Source organism: Leopardus geoffroyi, chromosome A1 (genome assembly GCF_018350155.1).
Source record: "Leopardus geoffroyi isolate Oge1 chromosome A1, O.geoffroyi_Oge1_pat1.0, whole genome shotgun sequence".
NCBI lineage: Eukaryota > Metazoa > Chordata > Mammalia > Carnivora > Felidae > Leopardus > Leopardus geoffroyi.
The window spans coordinates 90,041,945-90,063,704 of NC_059326.1; the positions used below are offsets into that span (position 1 = coordinate 90,041,945).

A 21,760-nucleotide genomic window follows, 5' to 3' on the forward strand; every position below is an offset into this window, starting at 1 on the left:
GATCATCCAGACTAGAAAAAATAGTCTAGTATATTTACCCAGACAGTTAGCATTTCTGTTGTTCTTCCCTCATTCCGTGAGTCCCATGTCTGCCTCTGGTAGCCTTTCTCTTCTACCTGAAGGACTTCCTTTAGCATTTCTTTGATTGCAGTTCTACCAGTGACAAATCTCAGTTTCGCGAGACAAATCTTTATTTTACCACCATTCTTAAAGGGTATTTTCACTGGATATAGAATTCCAGGTTGACAAGTATTTCCCTTCAGTGCTTTAAGGTGTTGCTCCACTGTCTTCTGGCTTCCGTGGTTTCTTTTCTTCTTTTAAGTTTATTTATTTATTTTTGAGAGAGACAGAGACAGAGACAGAGACCAAATGGGGGAAGGGAAGAGAGAAGGAGAGACAGAATCCCAAGCAGGCTCCGTGCCATCAGCACAGAGCCCAGTGCGGGGCTCAAACTCACAAACCTGAGCCCAGCCAAGATCAAGAGATGGACACTTAACCAACTGAACCACACAGGTGCCCCAAGTTCATCATTTTTAGATTCCATGTATGGTTTGTGTGTATCATATGATTTTTTGCTTTCTCTGTCTGACTTATTTCACTACGCACAATGTCTTCAAGGTCCATCCATTTTTTCAAAAAAAAAAAAAAGCAAGATTTCCTTTTTTATGGCTGAATAGTGCTCTATTCTAGATAGATAGATAGATAGATGATAGATGATAGATAGATAGAGCTAGAGATAGATGTAGATATATCACATTTTCTTTACCCATTCATCTTTTGATGGACATGTTGGTTGCTTCCATGTCTTGGCTATTGTGAATAATGTTGCAATGAACATGGTGGGGGGCAATGCAGATATCTCTTCAAGATACTGATTCCATTTCCTTCAGATGTATACTCAGAAATGGGATACCTGGATCATTTCTGGTAGCTCTATTTTATCTATCTATCTATCTATCTATCTATCTATCTATAGGGTGTGAGTAGGGAAGCAACAGAGGGAGGTGGGGGGAGAAGATCTCTCCGTGCTGAGCATGGAGTCTGACACTGGGTTTGATCTCATGTACTGTGAGATATTGATCTGAGCCAAAATCAAGAGTTGGACACTCAACCAACTGAGCCACCCAGGTGACCCTCTGCCCCTCTTTTAAAATTTAATTGCATTTTTTGAAGAACTTCCGTACTGTTTTCCACAGTGGCTGTACCAATTCATAGTCCCAGCAGCAGTGCTCCATATCCTCACCCATATTTATCTCTTTCCTTTTTTCACAATAGCCACGATTATAGGTGTGAGTTGATACCCCTTTGTGGTTTGGTTTCCATTTCCCTGATGACTGAATGTTGAGCACGTTTTCATGTACCTGTGGGCCATTTGTATGTCTTTGGGAAAATGTCCATTCAGGTCCTCTGCCCAGTTTTAAATTTGAGTATTTGGGGTTCTTTTCTTTTGGTGTTTGTTTTTTTGCTCTTGAATTATATGAGTTCCTCATATATTTTGGATATTAATCCCTTATTAGATGTATGTTTTGCAAATATCTTCTTCCATTCCATAGGATGTGTTCATTTGTTGATTGTTTCTTTTGTTGTGCAGAAGCTTTTAGTTTGATGTAGTCCTACTTACTTATTTTTGCTTTTGTTCCTTGTACTTTTGGTGTCGTATCAAAAATATTGCTTCAAAGACCAATGTCAAGAAGCTTTTTCCCTATGTTTTCTCCTAGGATATACGTAGTTTCAGGTCTTGTATCTGGGTCTTTAATCCATTTCAAGTTAATTTTTATAAATTGTATCGTACAAGGGTCCAATTTCATTCTTTTGCATATGAATAACCAGTTTGCCCAACATTTATGGAAGAGTTTATTCTTCCCCATTGAATATTCTTGGTTACCTTATCAAATATTAGTTGACCATATGTGAAGGAATTTGTTTTTGGATTCTTGATTCTGTTCCACTGATTTATATGTCTGCTTTTATGCCACTACCGTGTTGTTTTGATCACTATAGCTTTGTAATATAGTTTGAAATCAGGAAGTATGATGCCTCCAGTTTTGTTCTTTCTCAGAATTGCTTTGGCTATTCAGGGTCTTTTGTGGTTCCACACAAACTTTAGGACTGTTTTCCTGTTTCTGTGAAAAATGCCATTGGAATTTTGATAGGGTTTACATTGAATCTATAGATGGCTTTGGGTAGTATGGACATTTTAACAATGTTAGCTCTTAGTACAGACATTTTAACAATGTCAGCTCTTCCAATCCATTAACACAGCATTCAAGATTTACTCCCTGTCTTTAGTTTTCCATCGGCTTGATTATGATGTGTTTGAGCAGAGAGTTTTTTTTTTAATGTTTATTTATTTTTGAGAAAGAGAGAGAGACAGAATGTGAGTGGGGAAGAGGCAGAAAGAAGGGGAGACACAGAATCTGAGGTAGGCTCCAGGCTCTGAGCTGTCAGCAGAAAGTCCAACACGGGGGTCTAACTATGAGATCATAATCTGGGCTGAAGTTGGACGCTTAACTGACTGAGCCACCTAGGCGTCCCTGAGCGTAGTTTTCTTTGAGTTTATCCTACTGCTATTTGCTGTAAATGTTGTCTTTCATCGAATTTGGGAAATTTTCAGCCAAATTTTCTTTAATTTTTTTTCTGTACGAATCACTTTCTCCTCTCTTTCTGAGACTTCAATAGCATGAATCATGAACCTTTTGCTATTGTCCCATGATCCTTGAGGATTCTTTTTTTTTCTTCACGTTCTGTTTCTGTATATTTTTCAAATTGAATCATTCTTGATGGTTTACCATCAAGTCCACTATTTCCTATGTCATATCCATTTTGGCATATATCCCATTCAGTGAATTTTTTTATTTCTTATTTTTTAAAATTTATATCCAAATTAGTTAGCATATAGTGAAACAATGATTTCAGGAGTAGATTCCTTAATGCCCCTTACTCATTTAGCCCATCCCCCCTCCCACAACCCCTCCAGCAACTCTCAGTTTGTTCTCCATATTTATGAGTCTCTTCTGTTTTGTCCTCCTCCCTGTTTTTATATTATTTTTGTTTCCCTTCCCTTACGTTCATCTGTTTTGTTTCTACCATTCTGTGAATTTTTAACTCAGATACTGTAATTTTTTGGTTCTGAAATTCCCATTTGTCTGTTTCCATTTCTCTGTTGAGAATATCCATCTTTCCAATTTTTCTTCCAAATGTGTTTACCTTTCCCTCTTGGAGCATAGTTCTAATAGCTGCTTCAACAGATGGGTTATCAGGAGGTTGGTATCTTTTGTGGGTTGTCTTTTTACTTGAGAATTGGTCACATTTTCCTTGTTATTGGTACTTGAACTAATTTTGGATTGTATTCTGGATGTTTTGAATACCATATTGTGAGATTCCAGGTACTATTAAAATCCTTTGGAGGATGAATTTTGTTGTGTTGGTTTCAGCAGTCAAGCAATCCTGGTTAGGTTCAGACCACAGGTTCTGTCTTCTCTTCTGTCATTGGTAGATCCAATGTCATCTTAGTTTTCAAAGGTTTTGCTTGGTGAGAATGTAAAATGGTACAATGTTCTGGAAAATAGCTTAACAGTTTTTTATAAAAGTAAATATGCACTAACCATATGACCCAGCCATTGCACTCTTGGGCATTTATCTCAGAGAAATGAAAACAATGTTCACACAAAAACTTTTACATGAATGTTCATAGCAGATTTACTTATTTACTTATATATGTATGTATGCATGTATGTATTTACTTTTTAAGTGTATTTATCTATTCATTTATTTATTGAGAGTGAGAGAGACAAGAGCATGAGCAGGGGAGGGACAGAGAGACAGAGGGAGACAGCAAATCCCAAGCAGGCTCCACACTGTTATCCCAGAGCCCAACATGAGACTTGATCCCATGAACCATGAGATTATGACCCGAGCCAAAATCAAGAGCCAGAAGTTTAACCAACTGATGCACCCAGACACCCCCATAGCAACTTAATTTATAATAGCCCCAAACTGGAAACAATTCAAATTCCTTTCCTAGGGTAAATTATTAAAATGAACTCTGGTGCAACCATACAATAGAATATTACTCAATGAGGAATAAGCTATTGATACGTGTCACAACTTGTATGGATGTCATAGGAATTACACTTAGTGGGAAAAGCCAATCTTGGAAGGCTATATATTGTATGATTCCATTTATATGGCATTCTTGAAATGACAGAACTACAGAAAAGGGAACGGTGTTCATTGTTGCCAGAGGATAGAGCAGGGGATGGGGGTGGATACAAATGTGAAGGGACAGCAGGAGAGGGTCTATTTGCAGACATGGAGCCATTCTGTGTCTTCATTGTGCTGTTAATTCCACAAATCTATATATAAGATAAAATTGCATAGAACTACACACACACACACAAGTGCATGCAAAAACTGGTGAAATCTGCATAAGGCCTATGTTGTGCCAATGTCAGTTTCCTGGTTTTGATATTACACTACAATTATTTACGATGTCATCATTGGGGGAGCCGGGTGAAGGGTACAGTCCTATGAATCTGTAATTATTTCAAAATAAAAGCTTTAAAAAAAAAACTTAGCCATGCTGCTTTGGATCTGTTCTGCGCAGCTTGGAGGTGAGCCTGGGGATTTGTGTTGGCTTACCCACAGAATTAGGAATTCCTCCTCCGACTCTCTTCTCTCTGGGATTCACCCCACCTTCTCTGGCTCGCATGGGCTTCCTCTTAGATCTGTAGGTGTTCGTGCTGCTGGTACCAGAGTGTAGGTCTGCAGCTGGGGCTGTCCTCAGGACAGGGGCAGGAGAGAAAAAAAAAAGATTAAATAAAGTGAGCTCAAGAATTTCTCCCCCTCCCCCATGCTTCATCTTGCAAAGACCCCAGTCCCAGTCCTCTGGCTAGAGAGTTGGTTTCTCTGCACATTCTACCTTGGAGTTGACCTCCATTCAAAACTGGGAGACCAGAGAGAAAAAGAGAAACTGGGAATCTCACCCCCACGATGGGTCATTCTTCAAGTTTTGACTCTTCTCTTCAACCTTCCTGCCACTGTTAGCATGTCAGAGTTATGTATTTACTTTGTCTTGAGTTTTTAGTTATAATCAGTGGGATAGATAGATTGTAGTGGTCTTCATCTTAACCAGCATCAGAACCCAGAAATACAGCTTTCAACATTTCCAAGTGCCATGTGAGAGCAATATTAATCCCTTTATTTTAAAGATAAAGAAGTTGAGGCTTAAGGAGGTATAGCCACTTGCCCTGGAGAGGTGCCTGGGGGCTCAGTCAGTTAAGCATCTGATTCTTGACTTCAGCTCAGGTCATGATCTTATGGTTTGTGGGATAGAGCCCCATGTCTGGCTCTGTACTGTCAGCGTGGAGCCTGCTTGGGATTCTCTCTCTCTCTCTCTCTCTCTCTCTCTCTCTCTCTCAAAATAAATAAATAAACATTTAAAAAATTACCTTATGGAATAGGCATATGGAATGGAGTTTGCAGGAGAGGGCAAAAAGGAAGCAGGAAGTGGAAGGACAGAGTCGTAGGGAAAGAGAGGACGAAAGGGAAGAGAAACAGAAGAAGAGACAGAGAAGGAGAAAGTAGGGAAGTCAAGGTGGTCTCTTGCACATGGGTCAGAGCAGCATCAAACAGCAGCAGCTCTGTACTGAGAGTACCTACACACAACTCACCCCCCTTTACATGTATCCCTTTCCTCCATGAAGTTAGTGCAAGCAAAGAGCCAGCCTAAGCGATGATGTAATCCTAGCTCCCTTTCCGTCAGGGCTTAGACTTAACCCAGTGAGCCTTGGCATTTCCTTGTTGACCTTATTTGTCCAGGGGTAACTGGGCAGGTCACCACAATTGGCTGAAGATGAGGATTTTTATTCTACAGTTGAGGGAACGCATTCTGTCTCCCCACCCAACAGGAACAAGGAAATATGTTGTTCCAGTTATTGCTGGCATCCTTCAGCAGCTGTGAGAGATGACAGCCTGGGGATAAAGCCCACACAGGATAGCCTGCCTGGCACCTCCTTTTCCTCCAGATTTCCTTCTCAAGTGAGCCAGTTTAAGTGAAGGCTTTTGTTACTTGCAGCCCAAAGCATCCTAAGTGACCCCTCTCAGCCTGAGCTTCTCTTGGATGTGTTCCAGGAGCCACTGTTCCTAGGTTGGTGCCAGAGAACTACCTAACAAGAGCAAGCCTACCTCTGGTCATAGGTAAGGATCCCAAGTGTATCAGTTATTGTCCCTGCCCAGATCTATGTCCTGTAAGCTTGTAAGTGCATCCTTGGGTAACCCCTCTGGTGTGTGTGTGTGTGTGTGTGTGTGTGTGTGTGTGTGTGTGTTTTCCACACCAATAACCAATTCTTCAACTCTCTAGACACCAACTCTGACATCAACTGGGTGTCCTATAATCCAATCCAATTCTGACGCTAACTACCTGGAGTTAGCATCAGGCTCCACAGGTCACAGGCTCCACAGGCTCAGTCACACAAGACTGTCCCCACTTCAGATGCCAGAGTCTAAAGTATCAGGTTCCCAGCTCACCTGTGCTTCAGGTCGACTTAGCTACAAAGTCAGGCATTCCCACAACATCCCTCTTTAAGGCTTTATATTTTGCTAGAATGATTCATAGGACTGGGAAAATACTTCACTTATTATTACCAGTTTGTTATAAAGGATACATCCAGGAATGGCCAAATGGGAAAGAAATGCATAGAACAAGATATGGGGAAGTTGTGGAATTTCCATGCCCTCTCCAGGTGCACTACCCCTTCTAACACATAAAAGTGCTCACCCACCTGGGAGCTCTCAAAATTCTGTTGCTTAGGAATTTAATGGAGTTCCAGCACATAAGCATGACTGATAAAATCATTTGGCTATTGGTGATTAAGTCAGTCTCCTCCTTGGAGGTTTGGAGGCTGGGGCCAAAAGTTCTAACCCTCTAATCATGCCTTGGTCTTTCTGGCAACCAGCCCCCATTCTGAAGCTGTCTAGCCACCAACCCCCCAACCCCACCCCAGCCATCTCACCTCCTTAGCATCCAAAAGACACTCTACCACTCTGCAGATGCCAATGGTTTTAGGAGCTGTGTGCCGGGAACCAGGGACAAAGACCAAATATTTTTTGTTTTATTATGCCACATCTTCATTCTCAGTTCACAAGGTTGGATCAAGTAGACTCCCTCTGCCTCCAGGGGTGACCATGTGGTAAGGTCTGGCCAGTCAGAGCATTTTATCCACTTGGTCACAGTGGTTGGCTTAGTGCTGAACTCATGACATGAGGCAAATGAATGGGACTCAGAATACGGATTGGAAAGTCCACTGATAAAGAAAAGGACTTTCTTTCTTACTGTGCCCTTTTGGGACTCTGAAAGAGTAGAACGTAGCCCCCCACCCCAGATCCTGGGGATTATCTTGCATCCAAATGGGGAGAGCCCACCATAGAACGAACCAAGGCAACAGAGAACAAGGTCAAGAGGGGGTCAGAGGAATTCCAACTCTGATTATCACTTGACCTCCTAGATTCACTTGTGCCTGAGGTTAGACTAAACCCTGGACTTTTCATAAGTGACCAAATATAAACTTCTCTTCCACATTGAGTTGGATTTCTGATAATTGCCACTAACATCGTCCCAATTAGTATATACTGCCCAGTGACTACAGGGCCACCAACCTGCTGCAGGGCCCTCCTCAACTTCCCTTTTCACTCATCCCAAATCCCAAAGTCCTTCATCCTTAGAGTTGCATCCCCTCAGTCAGGAGGAGTTCCCTTCTCTAGGCAAGGCTTAATTTAGGAATCTTTTAAAATGAACTGTATGGGGGATGTTTCAGGATGCCAAGACACACAGTACCCAGGAATAAAGTTTTTCTGTGCCCCCTCTTTTCTCTCTCTCTCTCCCTCTCTCTATACCAGTTAGGGCTGCATTCAGATGCAAATAATGGGAAATCTTTCACACAGTGGTTTAAACAAAGAAGTGCAGAAGAATGCAGAGGGTACACACCCATGCTCCTACACCCTTGCTTCTCCAACCACCCTTGGTGTGTGGCTTCAATGCTTATGACCCCGTGTGGGCAGGAGGAAGGGGAAGATGTGGCAACAGCAGACCCTCCATCCCAGCACCCTAGACAGAAAGTCATCCTAGGTGGAATGTGACCTGAGGGTGGGGATATTTGATTATTTGCTTAGGTATTCCAAGTACTTAGAACTGCTGCTCAATAAAAATACTGAATGAATGAATGAGTGAGTGGATGGATGAGTGGGTGGGTGGGTGGATGGATGGATGGATGGATGGATGGATGGATAGGTGGGTAGGTGGGTGGGTGAGTGTGTGGATGGATGGATGGACGGATGGATGGACGGATGGACGGGTGGACGGGTGGATGGATGGATGGATGTGTGGATGGATGGATGGATGGATGGATAGGTGGATGGTGGGTGGATGGGTGAGTGGATGGATGCTCGTATGGGAAAATTGAGTTTTTATCTCCTTATAGCCCCTACCATGGAATCAGGCAAAGGAGAAGGGACTGGAATGGTCACCAAGTGATCCCTCACATCATCTGCCCCCATTCCCCACCCTGGCACACAGTATCCTGGCATTCATCATGGGCCTTCATCCCCCACAGGTGAGATCTCTTGTAAGATTTCTTTTTTCATATATCTGGGCAGGTCTGGCTGCCTCCACCCCAATTTTTTTAGGGGATTCTTACCCACCACAATGTATATGCTTCACTGGGGCGATGTGTTCCCCACTTTTTGTAACTTCTCCAGGGGCAAAAACGAGACCCAACCGTGACTCCAGTGGGGGTAATGGGCTGGCCTCCTCTGCTCTCAGTAAGAACAAGCTGGCACAATTTTTGAACAAGAAATATTGCCATCATTCATATCCCATTATGCTGTAATAATGTGAGATTTCTCTTTAGCAACAGTGCACACAGTCAATATATCCATTTATATCCATCCCCCCCCCCAAGGGATGGGGATAGAATCATTAAATGTAGAGAGGGCATCAGGCCTGTAAAAGAGAATTTGACTGAGGGTCACCAGGAGCCATCACCCCCAATTCTGCTAGCCTGACACCCCATGATACCCCAGTCTCCCTACCCTTGGCTCTACCTGCCACAATCCTACTACCTCAAATAAGCTCCTCAGTGGTCTCCTGATGGATCACCAGAGAAAGCTCTTTTATAATTGCAAAAAGAACACCACATTTTTGAAACTAGGGGAAAAAAAAAAGCAGAAGGTAAAAACAGTCACCCATAATCCTCCCAAATAAACCAAACTCTTTTCATTTTGCTAGTTCCCTGCTTGGCCTTGTTCACATATGTGGACTTGTTTTACAGAGTGACAGCCAGAGATTTATTTTCTATTCTGCGTCTGCACTCAGCAGTACATCATAAGTGTTCCTCACACTGCTCCAGTTTGTTTGATGTATTAATAGCTTCATAATCATCCTCAAATTTGTTGTACCATAATTTGCTTAACAAATAAATGAGTTTATTTCCAACTCTGTAGCTAATGCTGCAATAAACATCCTTGTGCACATAGCTCATTTTATTTTATTTTCCTTGTTTGGAATGTTGGGTTTGTAAAAATTTTTTAAGTTTATTTATTTGGGGGGGGGGGGGAAGGAGGGGTACACAGAGAGGAGGAGAGAGAGAATCCCAAGCAAGCTCCACACTGTCAGCACAGAGCCTGATGCAGGGCTTGAACTCATGAACCGTGAGATCATGACCTGAGCCAAAACCAAGAGGTGCATGCTTAACCAACTAAGCCACCCACATACCCCTAGAATGTTGGTTTAAAAGAGCATGAAGGCTGGTGTCAGCTTTGGGCTGGCAGTTTGTATTGCCTTCTCCACTTAAATCCCTAGTCTTCTGACCATAGAAAAACTGCCAAGCCTCTGCTGTCAGTCTCTAGGCAGGCCACAAATGAACTGGAAGCAGCATGGTCCCCTTGCTGGATGACATGTCTAAACAGAGAGATTTGGAATCTCACCTCTATTTGTGAAAGAAACAAGCAGGGTTCACCTGGCAGGTGGGGGGGATCAGGCAGCCTGTCAGTTTCCCTGCAACAGATAGGGCCACCTCTGCCTCTTGTGCTCACCAGGCTATGTCAGCTGTTGGGTGCTATCCTCCTCCCTGGATGTTCCCAGGGCAGGCAGACAGTCAAGGTGCCCTGTGTTTCTAGCATCAACATATGGGCACCTGACTCAAACTAGACAGGTCAGATGCTTTCTTCCCGGAGGAAAGCCACACTGATTCAGCCTAACAGCCAAGCCCTGATGAAGACACTCCTCGGTTCCAGCTGCCCAGATCCCCAGAACCTTCCGGGTGCTATTCTTTCTGAGCCCAGCCCTGTCACCTTGTCTTCACCCTGCAGGGAAGACTCACCTTCCAGAAGAGTCTCTTTCTGTACTCGTCTCTCCTGCCTATGAGCAGAGAGCCCTCCCAGACACACCCAGGCCCCCTGGCAGAGGGGTCTGGAGACCCAAGGGACTACTGCTCCAGGCCAGCCTGAGGGTCAGACACGTGGGCCTGCCTGCCCAGGCCATCTCAGCCCAGCCGGAGTCTCCTCTCTCGGCTTCTGGCTCAGTAATTCATCACTCTGACCAAACAAAAACTGACAAAGGACGAAGTGATGCCTTCGATCCTGCTAAAAGGCAGCCACCCCAGCAGCCTGTGCCCACTCAGCACTGGCCCCAAGTACCACCCGAATTCCTGGACAGAGACTTTGGCTTCCCAGGCTGGCTAGGTACCAGGAAGTTGAGACGTCGTCTGAATCCTGAGCCTGGTGCCAACAGGCAGGAGGGAAATGAGTGAGGGGCCTGAGGCCGGGGGGGCTGGGTTTCCATCCCAGCACCACCCCTCACTCCTCATTAGCTGGAACAAGTTCACTGGGCAAAGAGTTCACTTCTCTGAATTTCACTTTCCTCACCTGCAAAATGGGTGCAATAGTCCCTATTCCTGGGGGTCCTCAGGGAGAATTAAATGCCAGCTTCTGGACCATGACCAAACCTGAGCTGGTTTGTCTCTCATTCTGCCTCTCTCGATGGGGATTTTCACAGTACCGCCTCGGTGGACCCCAGGCTCACTCTCACCTAGGTGGCCCCAGGCTGGGCCAGAACCACAGGTCTGCGCTCCCCATGCCCCTGCCACTACTTCCCTCAGGCCACACTGCCAGGAAAAGGGGGGAGGACGTCTGTTTCCTTCCTCTAGTAGACCTAGAGTGGAGAGCAGCCTGGCCACTTTCATTTTCAAGGTTTCCAGTATATTAAAAATGAGGAAAGTTGCAGTAATTTGGATGTAATTTAAATGTCCACACACAAAAAATCATGATACAATACTTGTTATTGACAAGATAATCGCAGTACTCAATACATTTTCCGGTGGATCACTAGCGGTACAGTGTGTGTGGGACACACACTCAAAGTCGTCAGACAGCCATCTACTTCTTGTAATCTTCTGAAGCTGGGGTTGTACCCTCAAAGTCTGAGTTTCTAGAAAAAAAAAAAACATAATCAAACACAATGCAGAACAACCTTCACCGGATCCCATTAAAAACAAAAACAAAAACAAAAACAAAATCAAAAACAAAAATGGGGAGTGCCTGGGTGGCTCAGTAGGTTATGTGTCCAACTCTTGATTTCGGCTCAGGTCATGACCTCATGGTTCGGGAGATTGAGCCCCGCATTGGGCTCTGTGCTGACAGCTCAGAGCCTGCTTGGGATTCTCTCCACCCTTCCCCTGCCTCTCTCCCTCTCAAAATAAATAAATAAACTTTAAAAAAATTTTAAAAACAATTTTAGTAGGGACCAGGGGACATTTTTAGATGTTTGGGAATATTTGAATAGGGTAGGATATGGGATTGTTTTACAGAATTACTCTCTATTGACTTTTTCGTCATGATACAGGAGAACAGCCCAAAGGGTCATCAAATGGTTCCCCCCAAAAAATCCTTAAAATTAAAGCAATAGACAAATAAAGGATTCATGACCAAGTGTTAACCACGATTCAACTCAAGTGGTGGGGTGCAAGTGCTCATTGTGCCATTCCTTCAACTTTTTCTTTTTTATTTTAATTTTTTTAATGTTTTTTAATTTTATTTTTGAAAGTCAGAGTGCAAACCAGGGAGGGGCAGAGAAAGAGGAAGACACAGAATCCAAAGCAGGCACCAGGCTCTGAGCTGCCAACACAGAGCCTGACATGGGGCTCAAACCCACGAACCGGGAGATCATGACCTTAGCCAAAGTTGGACGCTTAACCAACTGAGCCACCCAGGCGCCCCCAACTTTTTCTTATACTCAGTTTTCTGTTAAGAAAGATGAAAAGTTTGAACTGCCAATTCAATGTTTTGTACATTTTTCTACATAAGATGCTGTTATGCTGTGTCCCTGCTGGCAGTGGGGCACCTGGTGCCTGAGTTTGCAAGATGCTGGCCAGCCTGGGCATCCACGCATTCAGGACGGCTGGCTCTGGATGATGCCTGGCTGGGGTGGGGAGTGCACGGCAGTCTTCACCCAGGCCACAGGTTCCTGTGCTTCCACTAACAATAACAGGGAAAGGGGGAGGGATGGTGGTAGCTACAGCTTCCAGGAGCCCACCATCCAATTTGCATGTCAGAGCTAACGAGGGAGAGGTCACTAGGTCCACTTCACAGAGGAAAACGTACCCCGGAGGGGACAGGGGCTTGGAGCAGTCACACACTTAACATGTGTCCAAGCAAGGACTTGAGCCAGGGGCACTCTGGTAAACCACTCTCTGAAAAATAAGAAAAAGAGAGGGAAAGACAGAGACAGAGAGAGAGACAGAGAGAGGGAAAGGGAGGAAAGGAGGAAGGGAGGAAGGGAGAAAGCCTGGAGTCATAGTATGCCAATTTCTGTGGTGTAAATATTACCTTCCATCATGGCCAGTTTCAAGGGATCGATAGTTTAACAAGAGGCTTGCAAAATCCCTGAATACTTAGCAGTCAGCAGCACTGATGTCAATCCAGTCCTGGGTGTCTGTCTCAGAAGCCCCTACTATTTTCTTTGCAAAGATTTGCCATACATTGGGGTGCCTGGGTGGCTCAGTCAGTTAAGCGCTGACTTCAGCTCAGGTGATGATCTCATGGTTTGTGAGTTCGAGCCCTGCATTGGGGTCTGTGTTGACAGCTCAGAGTCTCAAGCCTACTTCTGATCCTGGGTCTCCCTGTCTCTCTGCCCCTCCCCCACTCATGCTCTGTCTCTCTCTCTCTCAAAAAAAAAATAACATTTAAAATAAAATTTAAAAATATTTGCTATACATTGGTTATCTGCACACCACTTCTACAATTCTGCCACCTTCTGTGTTCCACCTATTATTAAATATTTTTCTCTAAGACACTACACTTTGAAAAAAATTTTTTTAATGTTTATTTATTTTTGAGTGAGAGACAGAGAGGCAGAGTGCAAGCTGCGGGGAAGCAGAGAGAGAGAGGGAGACACTGAATGCGAAGCAGGCTCCAGGCTCTGAGCTGTCAGCACAGAGCCCGATGTAAGGCTTGAGCCCGTGAACCGTGAGACCATGGGCCAAGCCAAAGCTGGACACTCAACTGACTGAGCCACCCAGGCACCCCAAGACACCTCACTTTTCAATGGCAGTTGACATTACTATCATTGAAAAGCAAAATCACTTGCTAAAACAAATACGATAATATTAAAGCAAACATTTAATTATTAAAATAAAAATGGTTTTTGCACTTCCTGAAATACCCTTTCCATGTGCTGGCCCCAGTGCAGCCCCAGAGGCAGCCCCAGAGTGCAGCCCCAGAGGCTGCACTCTGGGGACCTGGGGACTGTCCTTCCACCATCTTCCTTCACAGCCATTGCCATGGCATGCCACTGGGTCCTTCAAAAGGAGGAGACAGCAAATCTGATATGAATGTGAAAATGCCCAGCCAGTGTTCAAACATGTCTCTTATACAGTCCAGATGTCCCCAGCAGGGCTCTTCCCCTGTAGCATTTCTTCGGACTTCAGGATCACAGTGTGTTCCTTGTGGATACTAGAGGATACTAGAGGATACACTGTGTATCCTCTAGGTTAGCCTATCCCATGGGGTTGGACTGGGTTTCCACAATTTCATCTGTGGCCATAGTTTGGCAGGAGGGAGGGGACAGGATGTTGATAATCAGCAGCAGTGGCAGGGACAGCCAATATGGACCAAGACCTTCAGGGGACAGAGCCCCAGTAGGGAAACAAAAAGAGAGGCTCATTCAGGGCTGAAGGGAGGGCCAAAGCTAACTCCGTGCCTACCCTATGATGCAGTCATTCCACTCCAGAGTATACACTCTCAGAGAGGCGTGCACCTGTCCACCAAAAGATACACACAGTCTTCAAAACAGCTCTGCTCAGAATAGCCCCAGATGGAAATCAATAGAAATCCCCATCAACAGGAAAACGGACAAATCAATTGCAGAATACTATACAGCAAAGACAGAGAGAGGCACCTCCTACTACTACATGCAAAAGAAGAAAGAATCTCACAAACATAATGTTAAGAAAAAGAAACCAGACAACAAAGAGTATGCATGGTGTAATCATGCATTGTAATCTATTTCAATAAAGTCCAAAAACAGGCAAGCTACCCTATGGTACCAGAAATCAGAATAGTGGGGTGCTAATGACTGAGAAGCCCAGAAAAGCTTCAGCGGTGCTGGCAAGGTCCTCCACCTTGATCTTGATGGCGGTTACAATGGCATTTTCACTTACTAAATATCTGTTGAGCTGTATATACAGATTTTTTTTTTTTTTGCAAACTTTGGGGCACCTGGGTAGCTCAATTGGTTGAGCATCTGATTTAGGCTTAGGTCATAATATTGCAGTTCGTGAGTTTGAGCCCCGCATCAGGCTTGCTGCTATCAGTGCAGAGCCCACTTTGGATCCTCTGTCCCCCTCTCTCTCTCCCCTTTCCCGCTCATTCTCTCTATCTCTCTCTCTTAAAATAATAAAAAGTTAAAAAAGAGATTTTTTGCACTTTAGTAGAGGTATGTTATATTTCAATATAATATTTAATAAATAAGTGTAAGAAAAAGGCATAAAATACCAATATAGTGCTAGGTGAAGAGAATGAGAAATAGAATGGCATCTATAACCAGCATTGTTGAATGATTAAGAAGCACATGTACACCAAACAATACCACACATTTGGGGAGAACCCAAGAGATCTACATTAAGCGCATTCATATGGTTACCCGTGGGGAGGCAAGGGGAGTGAGGGGTAGTGATAAGGGAAACCATAAATAATAAGTTAAGATCAGGGCCATACTAGGACCAGAGGGGATCCTGTGCCATTAGAGAAAGAAAAGGAAGAGGGGGAACCTGGTGGCTTAGTCTGCTAAGTATCTGACTTCAGTTCAGGTCATGGTCTCACAGTTTGTGAGTTTGAGCCCTGCGTTGGGCTCTGTGCTGATATCTCAGAGCCTGGAGCCTGCTTCGGATTCTGCGTCTCTCTCTCGCTCTCTGCTCTTCCCCTGCTTGTTTTCTGTCTCTCAAAATTAAAAAAAAATAACATTTTTTTAATTAAAAAAGAAAGAAAGAAAGAAAGAAAGAAAGAAAGAAAGAAAGAAAGAAGAAAGAAAGAAAGAAAGAAAAGGAAGAGGAAGAAGAGATGGGGAGGAGGAAGAAGAGAAATTCTGGACAATCCTTTGAGGTTTCCAACACTGCCCAGGGAACCCACCTTGGGCTCTGATCCCTGGAGCTGCCCCCCCCCACCCCTGTTTTACCCCCCCCCCCCATGCTATGTAGTATGTTTTATACACAGGCTACCCCTGTTTATGGCCCTGGGAAGGTAGACATTGCTCCCAGAGGAGCCAGATACATTTCTAAAGGACTGAAGCCCTTCCTTCCCAGCACTTGGAGATGGAAGGCTGGGAACTGGGCCCCCTGGAACTCTGAAGAGAAGGGGAATTTGAGATGGGGCTTACGGGTGACCTGGGATTTCTTGGGAGATGGGAGCAGAGGGAGGGGAGAGTCATGTGTGGAGCCATAGAAAGGGCCCCACAGAGGAGGGAGGCCTATGGGTATCTCCCTTCTAGACCCCTGTGGGCCTCAGTCAGACCTCAACACACACTCCTCATGAGATCTGCCATAGCCAAATACCACCTGTGCTTTTATTTACTTAATACTTTTCATCCACTCACTTTTTTTTTCACTTAAATGTTTTATTTATTTACTTATTTATTTTTACCTGAATGTTTTAAAAGGTAGTTTTGTCCCAAGTGTTGACGTGGATGTGGAGAAATGCGAGCCCTTGTGTATTGTTGGGGAGACTGTAGATGGTGTAGCCACTACGGAAAAATGGTATGGCAGTTACTCAAAAAATTAAACATAGAACCTGTTATATGATCCAGAAATCCCACTTCTGGGTATTTATGCAAAAGAGTTGAAATCAGGATCTTGAAGAGATATTTACACACCCGTGTTCATAGCAGCATTATTTGCAGTAGCCAAAAGGTGGAAGCAAGCCAAGTGTCCATCAGTGCTTGGATAAACAAAATGTGATGTATACATACAATGGAACATTATTCATCCTTAAAGATGAAAGAAATTCTAACACATGCTACAACATGGATGAACCTGGAGGACACTATGCTGAGTAATAATCCAGTCACGAAAGGTCAAATACCAACAAAACAAAACAAAACAAAACACCCTAAGGGTCAAACACTGTGTGACTCCATGTATGTGGGTCTATAAATGTCTGTATGTATATGCCCGGAGTAGTGAAATTTTATAAAAACAGAAAATAGAATTGTGGTTTCAATGGGCTGGGGGAGGGGGCAGTGTAAAGTTATTATGTAATGGGGACAGAAATTCAGTTTTACAAGATGAAAAGAGTCTAGAAGATGGATGGTGGTGATCCTTGCACAACAATGTGAATGTACCAAATGCTGCTGAACTGAACACTTACAAACGGTTTAAGATGATTTTGGGGGGTTTTTTTTGTTTGTTTTTCATATTTTTTTACTGCAATTTTAAAAAGGTAGCTTTGTACCACAACTATACATGAAAAGACTCTTTTCCTAAAGGAAACTGTCCATAAAATTAAAAACAATTACACTCCCAAATGAGGGTGGTGTTACCAATGCCCTAGATGTCCATACCTGCGGAGGCTATGCACAGAGACCACCTCATCCCACTCTATTTTAAAGGGCGATTGGAAAGTGCCAGAGAAGTGTTGTAAGTTCTCTAGAAGCAACTCTCTACTTGACAAATTCAAAGTATGGGTACCACATGCTTTAAAAGACCCTTTTAGGGGAGCCTGGGTGGCTCAGTTAAACGTCTGACTTCAGCTCGGGTCATGATCTCACAGTTTGTGAGTTCGAGCCCTGCATCGGGCTCTGTGCAGACAGCTTGGAGTCTGGAGCCTGCTTCAGATTCTGTGTCTCCCTCTCTCTCTGCCCCTCCCCTGCTCACACTGTCTCTCTTTCTCCCCCAAATAAATAAATATTGACAAAAAAAAAATTTAAAGAGAAAGAAAGAAAGAAAGAAAGAAAGAAAGAAAGAAAGAAAGAAAGAAAGAAAGAAAGGAAAGAAAGAAAGTCCTTTGTAAGGACAAGGGAGTAGAGTGAATGAGCCTGGCAAGCAGAGGCAGGCCAGGGCATGCCAAGTAAGAGCAGAGCCCAGAGACCCCCAGCAGGCCTGGGGCTATCTGGGCAGGGAACTCCCTGTCTCAGGTGCCTGAACATGAGTACCTTGGTCCCAAGAACTCTTTGCTCTGTGAGAAGGGAGTCCAGCTGCTGGAGGGCCAAAGTAGATACCTCTTCAAGCACTAGGCCCAGGGAGGAGGCCTGGTTATTTTGGTCTAGGCGCTGTACATCCTGGAGGCAAGTAAATAAAGCCAGCCTCAATATGGCCAGGACAGACTAGATAGATGATTGCAGTGAGGAAGGAAGGGAAGATTTAGAGGGAGAAATTGTGAAGGACATTGCTAAGAGTCACCCAAGGACATCTGATATTTTAGCCAACACTGCATCCACACCCTTTGCCTGGAAACAGTGCCTCAGTTTTCCTTTGGGAAGTGGCCTCTTTCTGGGATACTCAGTACATTTGGTTGGGCAAGGCTGACTCCACCCCTTCCCACTATAGGACGCAGGGAATCCAGGCAGGGCCAGTCAGAAGATGCTATCCTACTATTAAGTATTGATCCAAAGGATACAAACACACAGATTCAATGGGACATATGCACCCCAATGTTTATAGCAGCATTATCAACAATAGACAAATGATGAAGAGAGCCCAAATGTCCACCAACGGATGAATGGATAAAGAAAATGCGGTATACACACACACACACACACACACACACACACACACACGTAATGGAATATCACTCAGCCATCAAAAACAATGAAATCTTGCCATTTGCAACAACGTGGATGGAACTAGCAAAAATAAGTCAATCAGAGAAAAACAAATACCATATGATTTCACTCATATGTGGAATTTAAGAAACACAACAGATGAGCATGGGGAAAAGAGAGGAGAGGGAAACAAACCACAAGAGACTCTTAATGATAGAGAACAAATTGAGGGTTGACAGAGGAGGTGGGTGGGGGATGGGCTAGATGTGCTATGGGTATTGAGGGCACCTGAACACTGGGTATTGTATGTAAGCAATGAATCACTGAAGTCTACTCCTGAAACCAATATTGCACTGTATGTTAACGAAAATTTAAATTAGAAAAAAAAGATGTTATCCTTCCTCCTCATCAGGGAGCAATAATGAGTACACTGCCTAACATTCTATAAGCTACTGGATTCAGCCACACCTGACTCAAGACCCATCCCACTCTTTCATTTATGCTTTAGAAGCGTACACAGCTGACAAGATGTGTGTGCGTTGTGGGCTGGGCAGGTCTCACTACAATCTCCTCTTTATCCAGAGAATCTGGAGGTTTCAACTCCTGTAGACAGCCTTCTCAACCCCACAGGTGTTCTTACAGTTCTTACAGTGTTGCGGCCCCCCGCGCCCCATTACAGAGGCACATCCCCTCCCCTGCGTTCCTTGGTGTCAATTATATGTGACTGGTAGTTGACCAGCTGAAATCTGAACTCTTCACAGACATTTAACTTTTAAAATTAATTGTAAAGTTTTAACTGTTTTTCTTTTTGCATTCTCGTCGCAAACTTTTCCACAGGCCTTTATAAAGCTCCCAGGCTCCGCACCCTGTGCCCATCACGCCTGGACTAACGGACATGGCTGTGTAAGCTCCGGCCCTCGTGCAGGCGGGCGGGAGCGAGCAGGGCATCGCACGCAAGCGCGCGGGGGCGGGGCTGAGCCCCAGGCCTGCGCGTTGCCGCTCGGCCCTCCGGGAGGGGGCTGGGCAGAGCGGCGGCGAGCGCGCCGGAGGCGGCAGCCGGGCTAGCGGGACTTTGTGTTTCACAGACCCTGCTTCAGGCGCATCCTCTTGGAGCCGCCTCCCAAACCCCGCCGCTGCCAAGCGAGGCGCCCCCGAGTCGGCGGGACCAGACCCGTGGGATGGAGTGGGCCCGTCCCCACGGCCCTCAGGGGGCCCCGAGGAGACCACCGCGAGCTGCCTGACCCGCCGTCCTCGCCCAGGGGCCCATGGGCGCGTCCCCGCGGGCGGGCCGCAGACGTGAGGGCGGCGAGCGGCGTGGCCGCGGCGCCGAGGAGGACCGTGCTCGTGCCCGGCCCCGCGCAGGCCGCGCGCGCGCGCTCCCGCCGCAGCGCCGGCCGCGCCCGCCCCGCCTCTCCGCGCCGGCCCTGGAGCCCGGTCCGCGAGCGGCGGCGGCGGCCGGAGGGACGATGAGCGGCGCGGCGCGGGCGGGCCCGGCCCGGCTCGCCGCGCTCGCTCTGCTGACCTGCAGCCTGTGGCCGGCGCGGGCGGACAACGCGAGCCAAGAGTACTACACGGCGCTCATCAACGTGACGGTGCAGGAGCCCGGCCGCGGCGTCCCGCTCACGTTCCGCATCGACCGCGGGCGCTATGGGCTCGACTCGCCCAAGGCCGAGGTCCGCGGCCAGGTGCTGGCACCGCTGCCCATCCACGGAGGTGAGTGCCGGGGCGCGGAGAGAAGGAGCCGGCGCGGGGGCGGGCGGCGGCCCCCGGGAGCCGGGGCGCGGGGGCGGCGGGCTCAGCGCCCCCACCCACCCCGGCCGGACTCGCAGCTCCGCTCCGCTCGGCCGGCGGCCCCGGGGTCCAGGTTTCCGTCGTGTGCAGCCCGGCCTGCCCACGGGTGGGAATGAGGCTCCAGACGCTTTTTTTGGGGGGTGGGGTGGGGGTGGGGGGTTCCTCTTCTCTTAGGAAGACTTAGAAAACGTTCCTTTTCGTTTAGGTAGCTTGTTTACAGGAGGGCATGGGTCTGCGAGTTTGCAGGGACAGTTCAGACAAAGGAGGTGGTGGAAGAGCGCAAAACTAATTCATGGTGGAGGAGGTCTTAACCTGCATTTCGGAATCGGCAGGTTTGTTCCCGAAATCCCAGACTTAACGCTGAATTAGATCTCGAAGGATGAAGGCCCTTTTCTAACGTAAAAACGTGCCGTTTTTCTTAAGTGGCAAGTGGGAGGAGGTTGGTAGAGGAAAATGGGCATCTTCCCTGTTGCTTTTGGCTCCTGTTCTGCCCCAGTAGTTTTACTGTAATTTGACGCCTGAAAATCTCACATTATGAAGAATCTGATACCAATTGGAACTAGTAGCCAAGTTTTCAGGGCATGGGTGCTGACCGAAGGGGAAATAGATAAAATTTTCAAGAATTGTCTTTGAAGCCATTTGGCGTATGCTCATGCTTTCCTATAAACACTGGCTCCGTTTAGTTATTTGTATACAAAACGTATATTTGTATAAATTTCTGGTCATGTTTTAAAGGAACCTTTTTTTCCTTTTGATATTTTTTTGGGGGGTTTTGTTTTTTGTTTTTTTGCCCACTGCGAACTTTTTGGAAAATGTCTGCTATCTTCTCCACCCCCGCACTCATTCTGAGAATGCTGAGTGGATTTTTTTTTAAGCTGCTATTCATGTTAAGATGACCTAAACAAGGCAGTCTAAATAAGGTAATGATGTTTGTTTTTATACTCTAAAATATTAAAACATCATGCCTCTTCTGAGATCTGTGTGTGCTAAAGTACTAAGCTGTCTGTGTACTGAGGAAAAAGAATCACGTGGGTCTTTCACTCTAGTTTGCCCCCAATTTAGAAGTGCCTTGTAAAAGTTCATTTTTACACCAACGGTCAGGTGCTTAAAGTGCATTCTCATCTCCACTTTGTTAAAAATGGCAGTTAGGGTCCCAGCTTGCGGGCAGAAACAACTTTGGTCTTTGGTTCATTTAGTAAATATTTGCGTGCCTGTTCTGTGCCAGTCACTGTAGTTGGATCACATCATGTTGCCAAACTATGGCACTAACAATGGTAGCCTATTTTCTGGTGCGGAGAACCGTGAGGGTCACGTGGAAGGGGAGGAAGAGGAAGAGAGAGAGGCAAGCTGTTCTGGAGCAAGAGTTGGCCCCGTGCAGGGTTTTGAAATACTTGGTTTGTCTTTAGGGCTTGGTTCCCTCGGGCACCCCAAATCCACGATATTCACTTTAGATTCTTGCCTCCAAAGGGTCTCATGTTGTAAAACTACTTGTTGCTTGCTTGTCATCCCCAAACAAAAGCCCGGTCTTTGAGAACTCTTGTTGTAGGTGTTTGAACAGAAGAGTATTGGGAACTAACATGCAACTGATGTGTAGAGGAAGGTTAGTCCTGTTTCCTTATCCCTGGGGAGGTAGCATCACTGTACAAGTAAAGGTTCTGAGTTGTG

At 45.6% G+C, this 21,760-nt stretch overlaps 1 protein-coding gene and 1 long non-coding RNA gene across 4 annotated transcripts in view; one reads left to right on the forward strand and one right to left on the reverse strand.

Moving 5' to 3' along the window:
- Positions 1-11,315: 11,315 nt before the first annotated feature.
- On the reverse strand, positions 11,316-16,390 carry LOC123599560. Its single transcript, XR_006713201.1, has 3 exons — positions 16,189-16,390; positions 12,655-12,743; positions 11,316-11,482 (listed from the first exon to the last, which is right to left on the reverse strand). It is a non-coding gene; the product is annotated as an uncharacterized LOC123599560 (long non-coding RNA).
- A 2,924-nt stretch (positions 16,391-19,314) lies between these two features.
- Positions 19,315-21,760, forward strand: part of RNF130 (ring finger protein 130) — a 143,340-nt gene continuing 140,894 nt past the window's right edge. The window contains exon 1 of one of the 3 annotated variants that reach the window (XM_045484606.1): positions 19,315-20,017. In XM_045484606.1, coding sequence (XP_045340562.1) covers positions 19,570-20,017 — 448 coding nt within the window. In that variant the 5' untranslated portion in view covers positions 19,315-19,569. The remainder of the gene's footprint in view (positions 20,018-21,760) is intronic. The other 2 variants (XM_045484597.1, XM_045484611.1) reach the window with 2 other exon arrangements.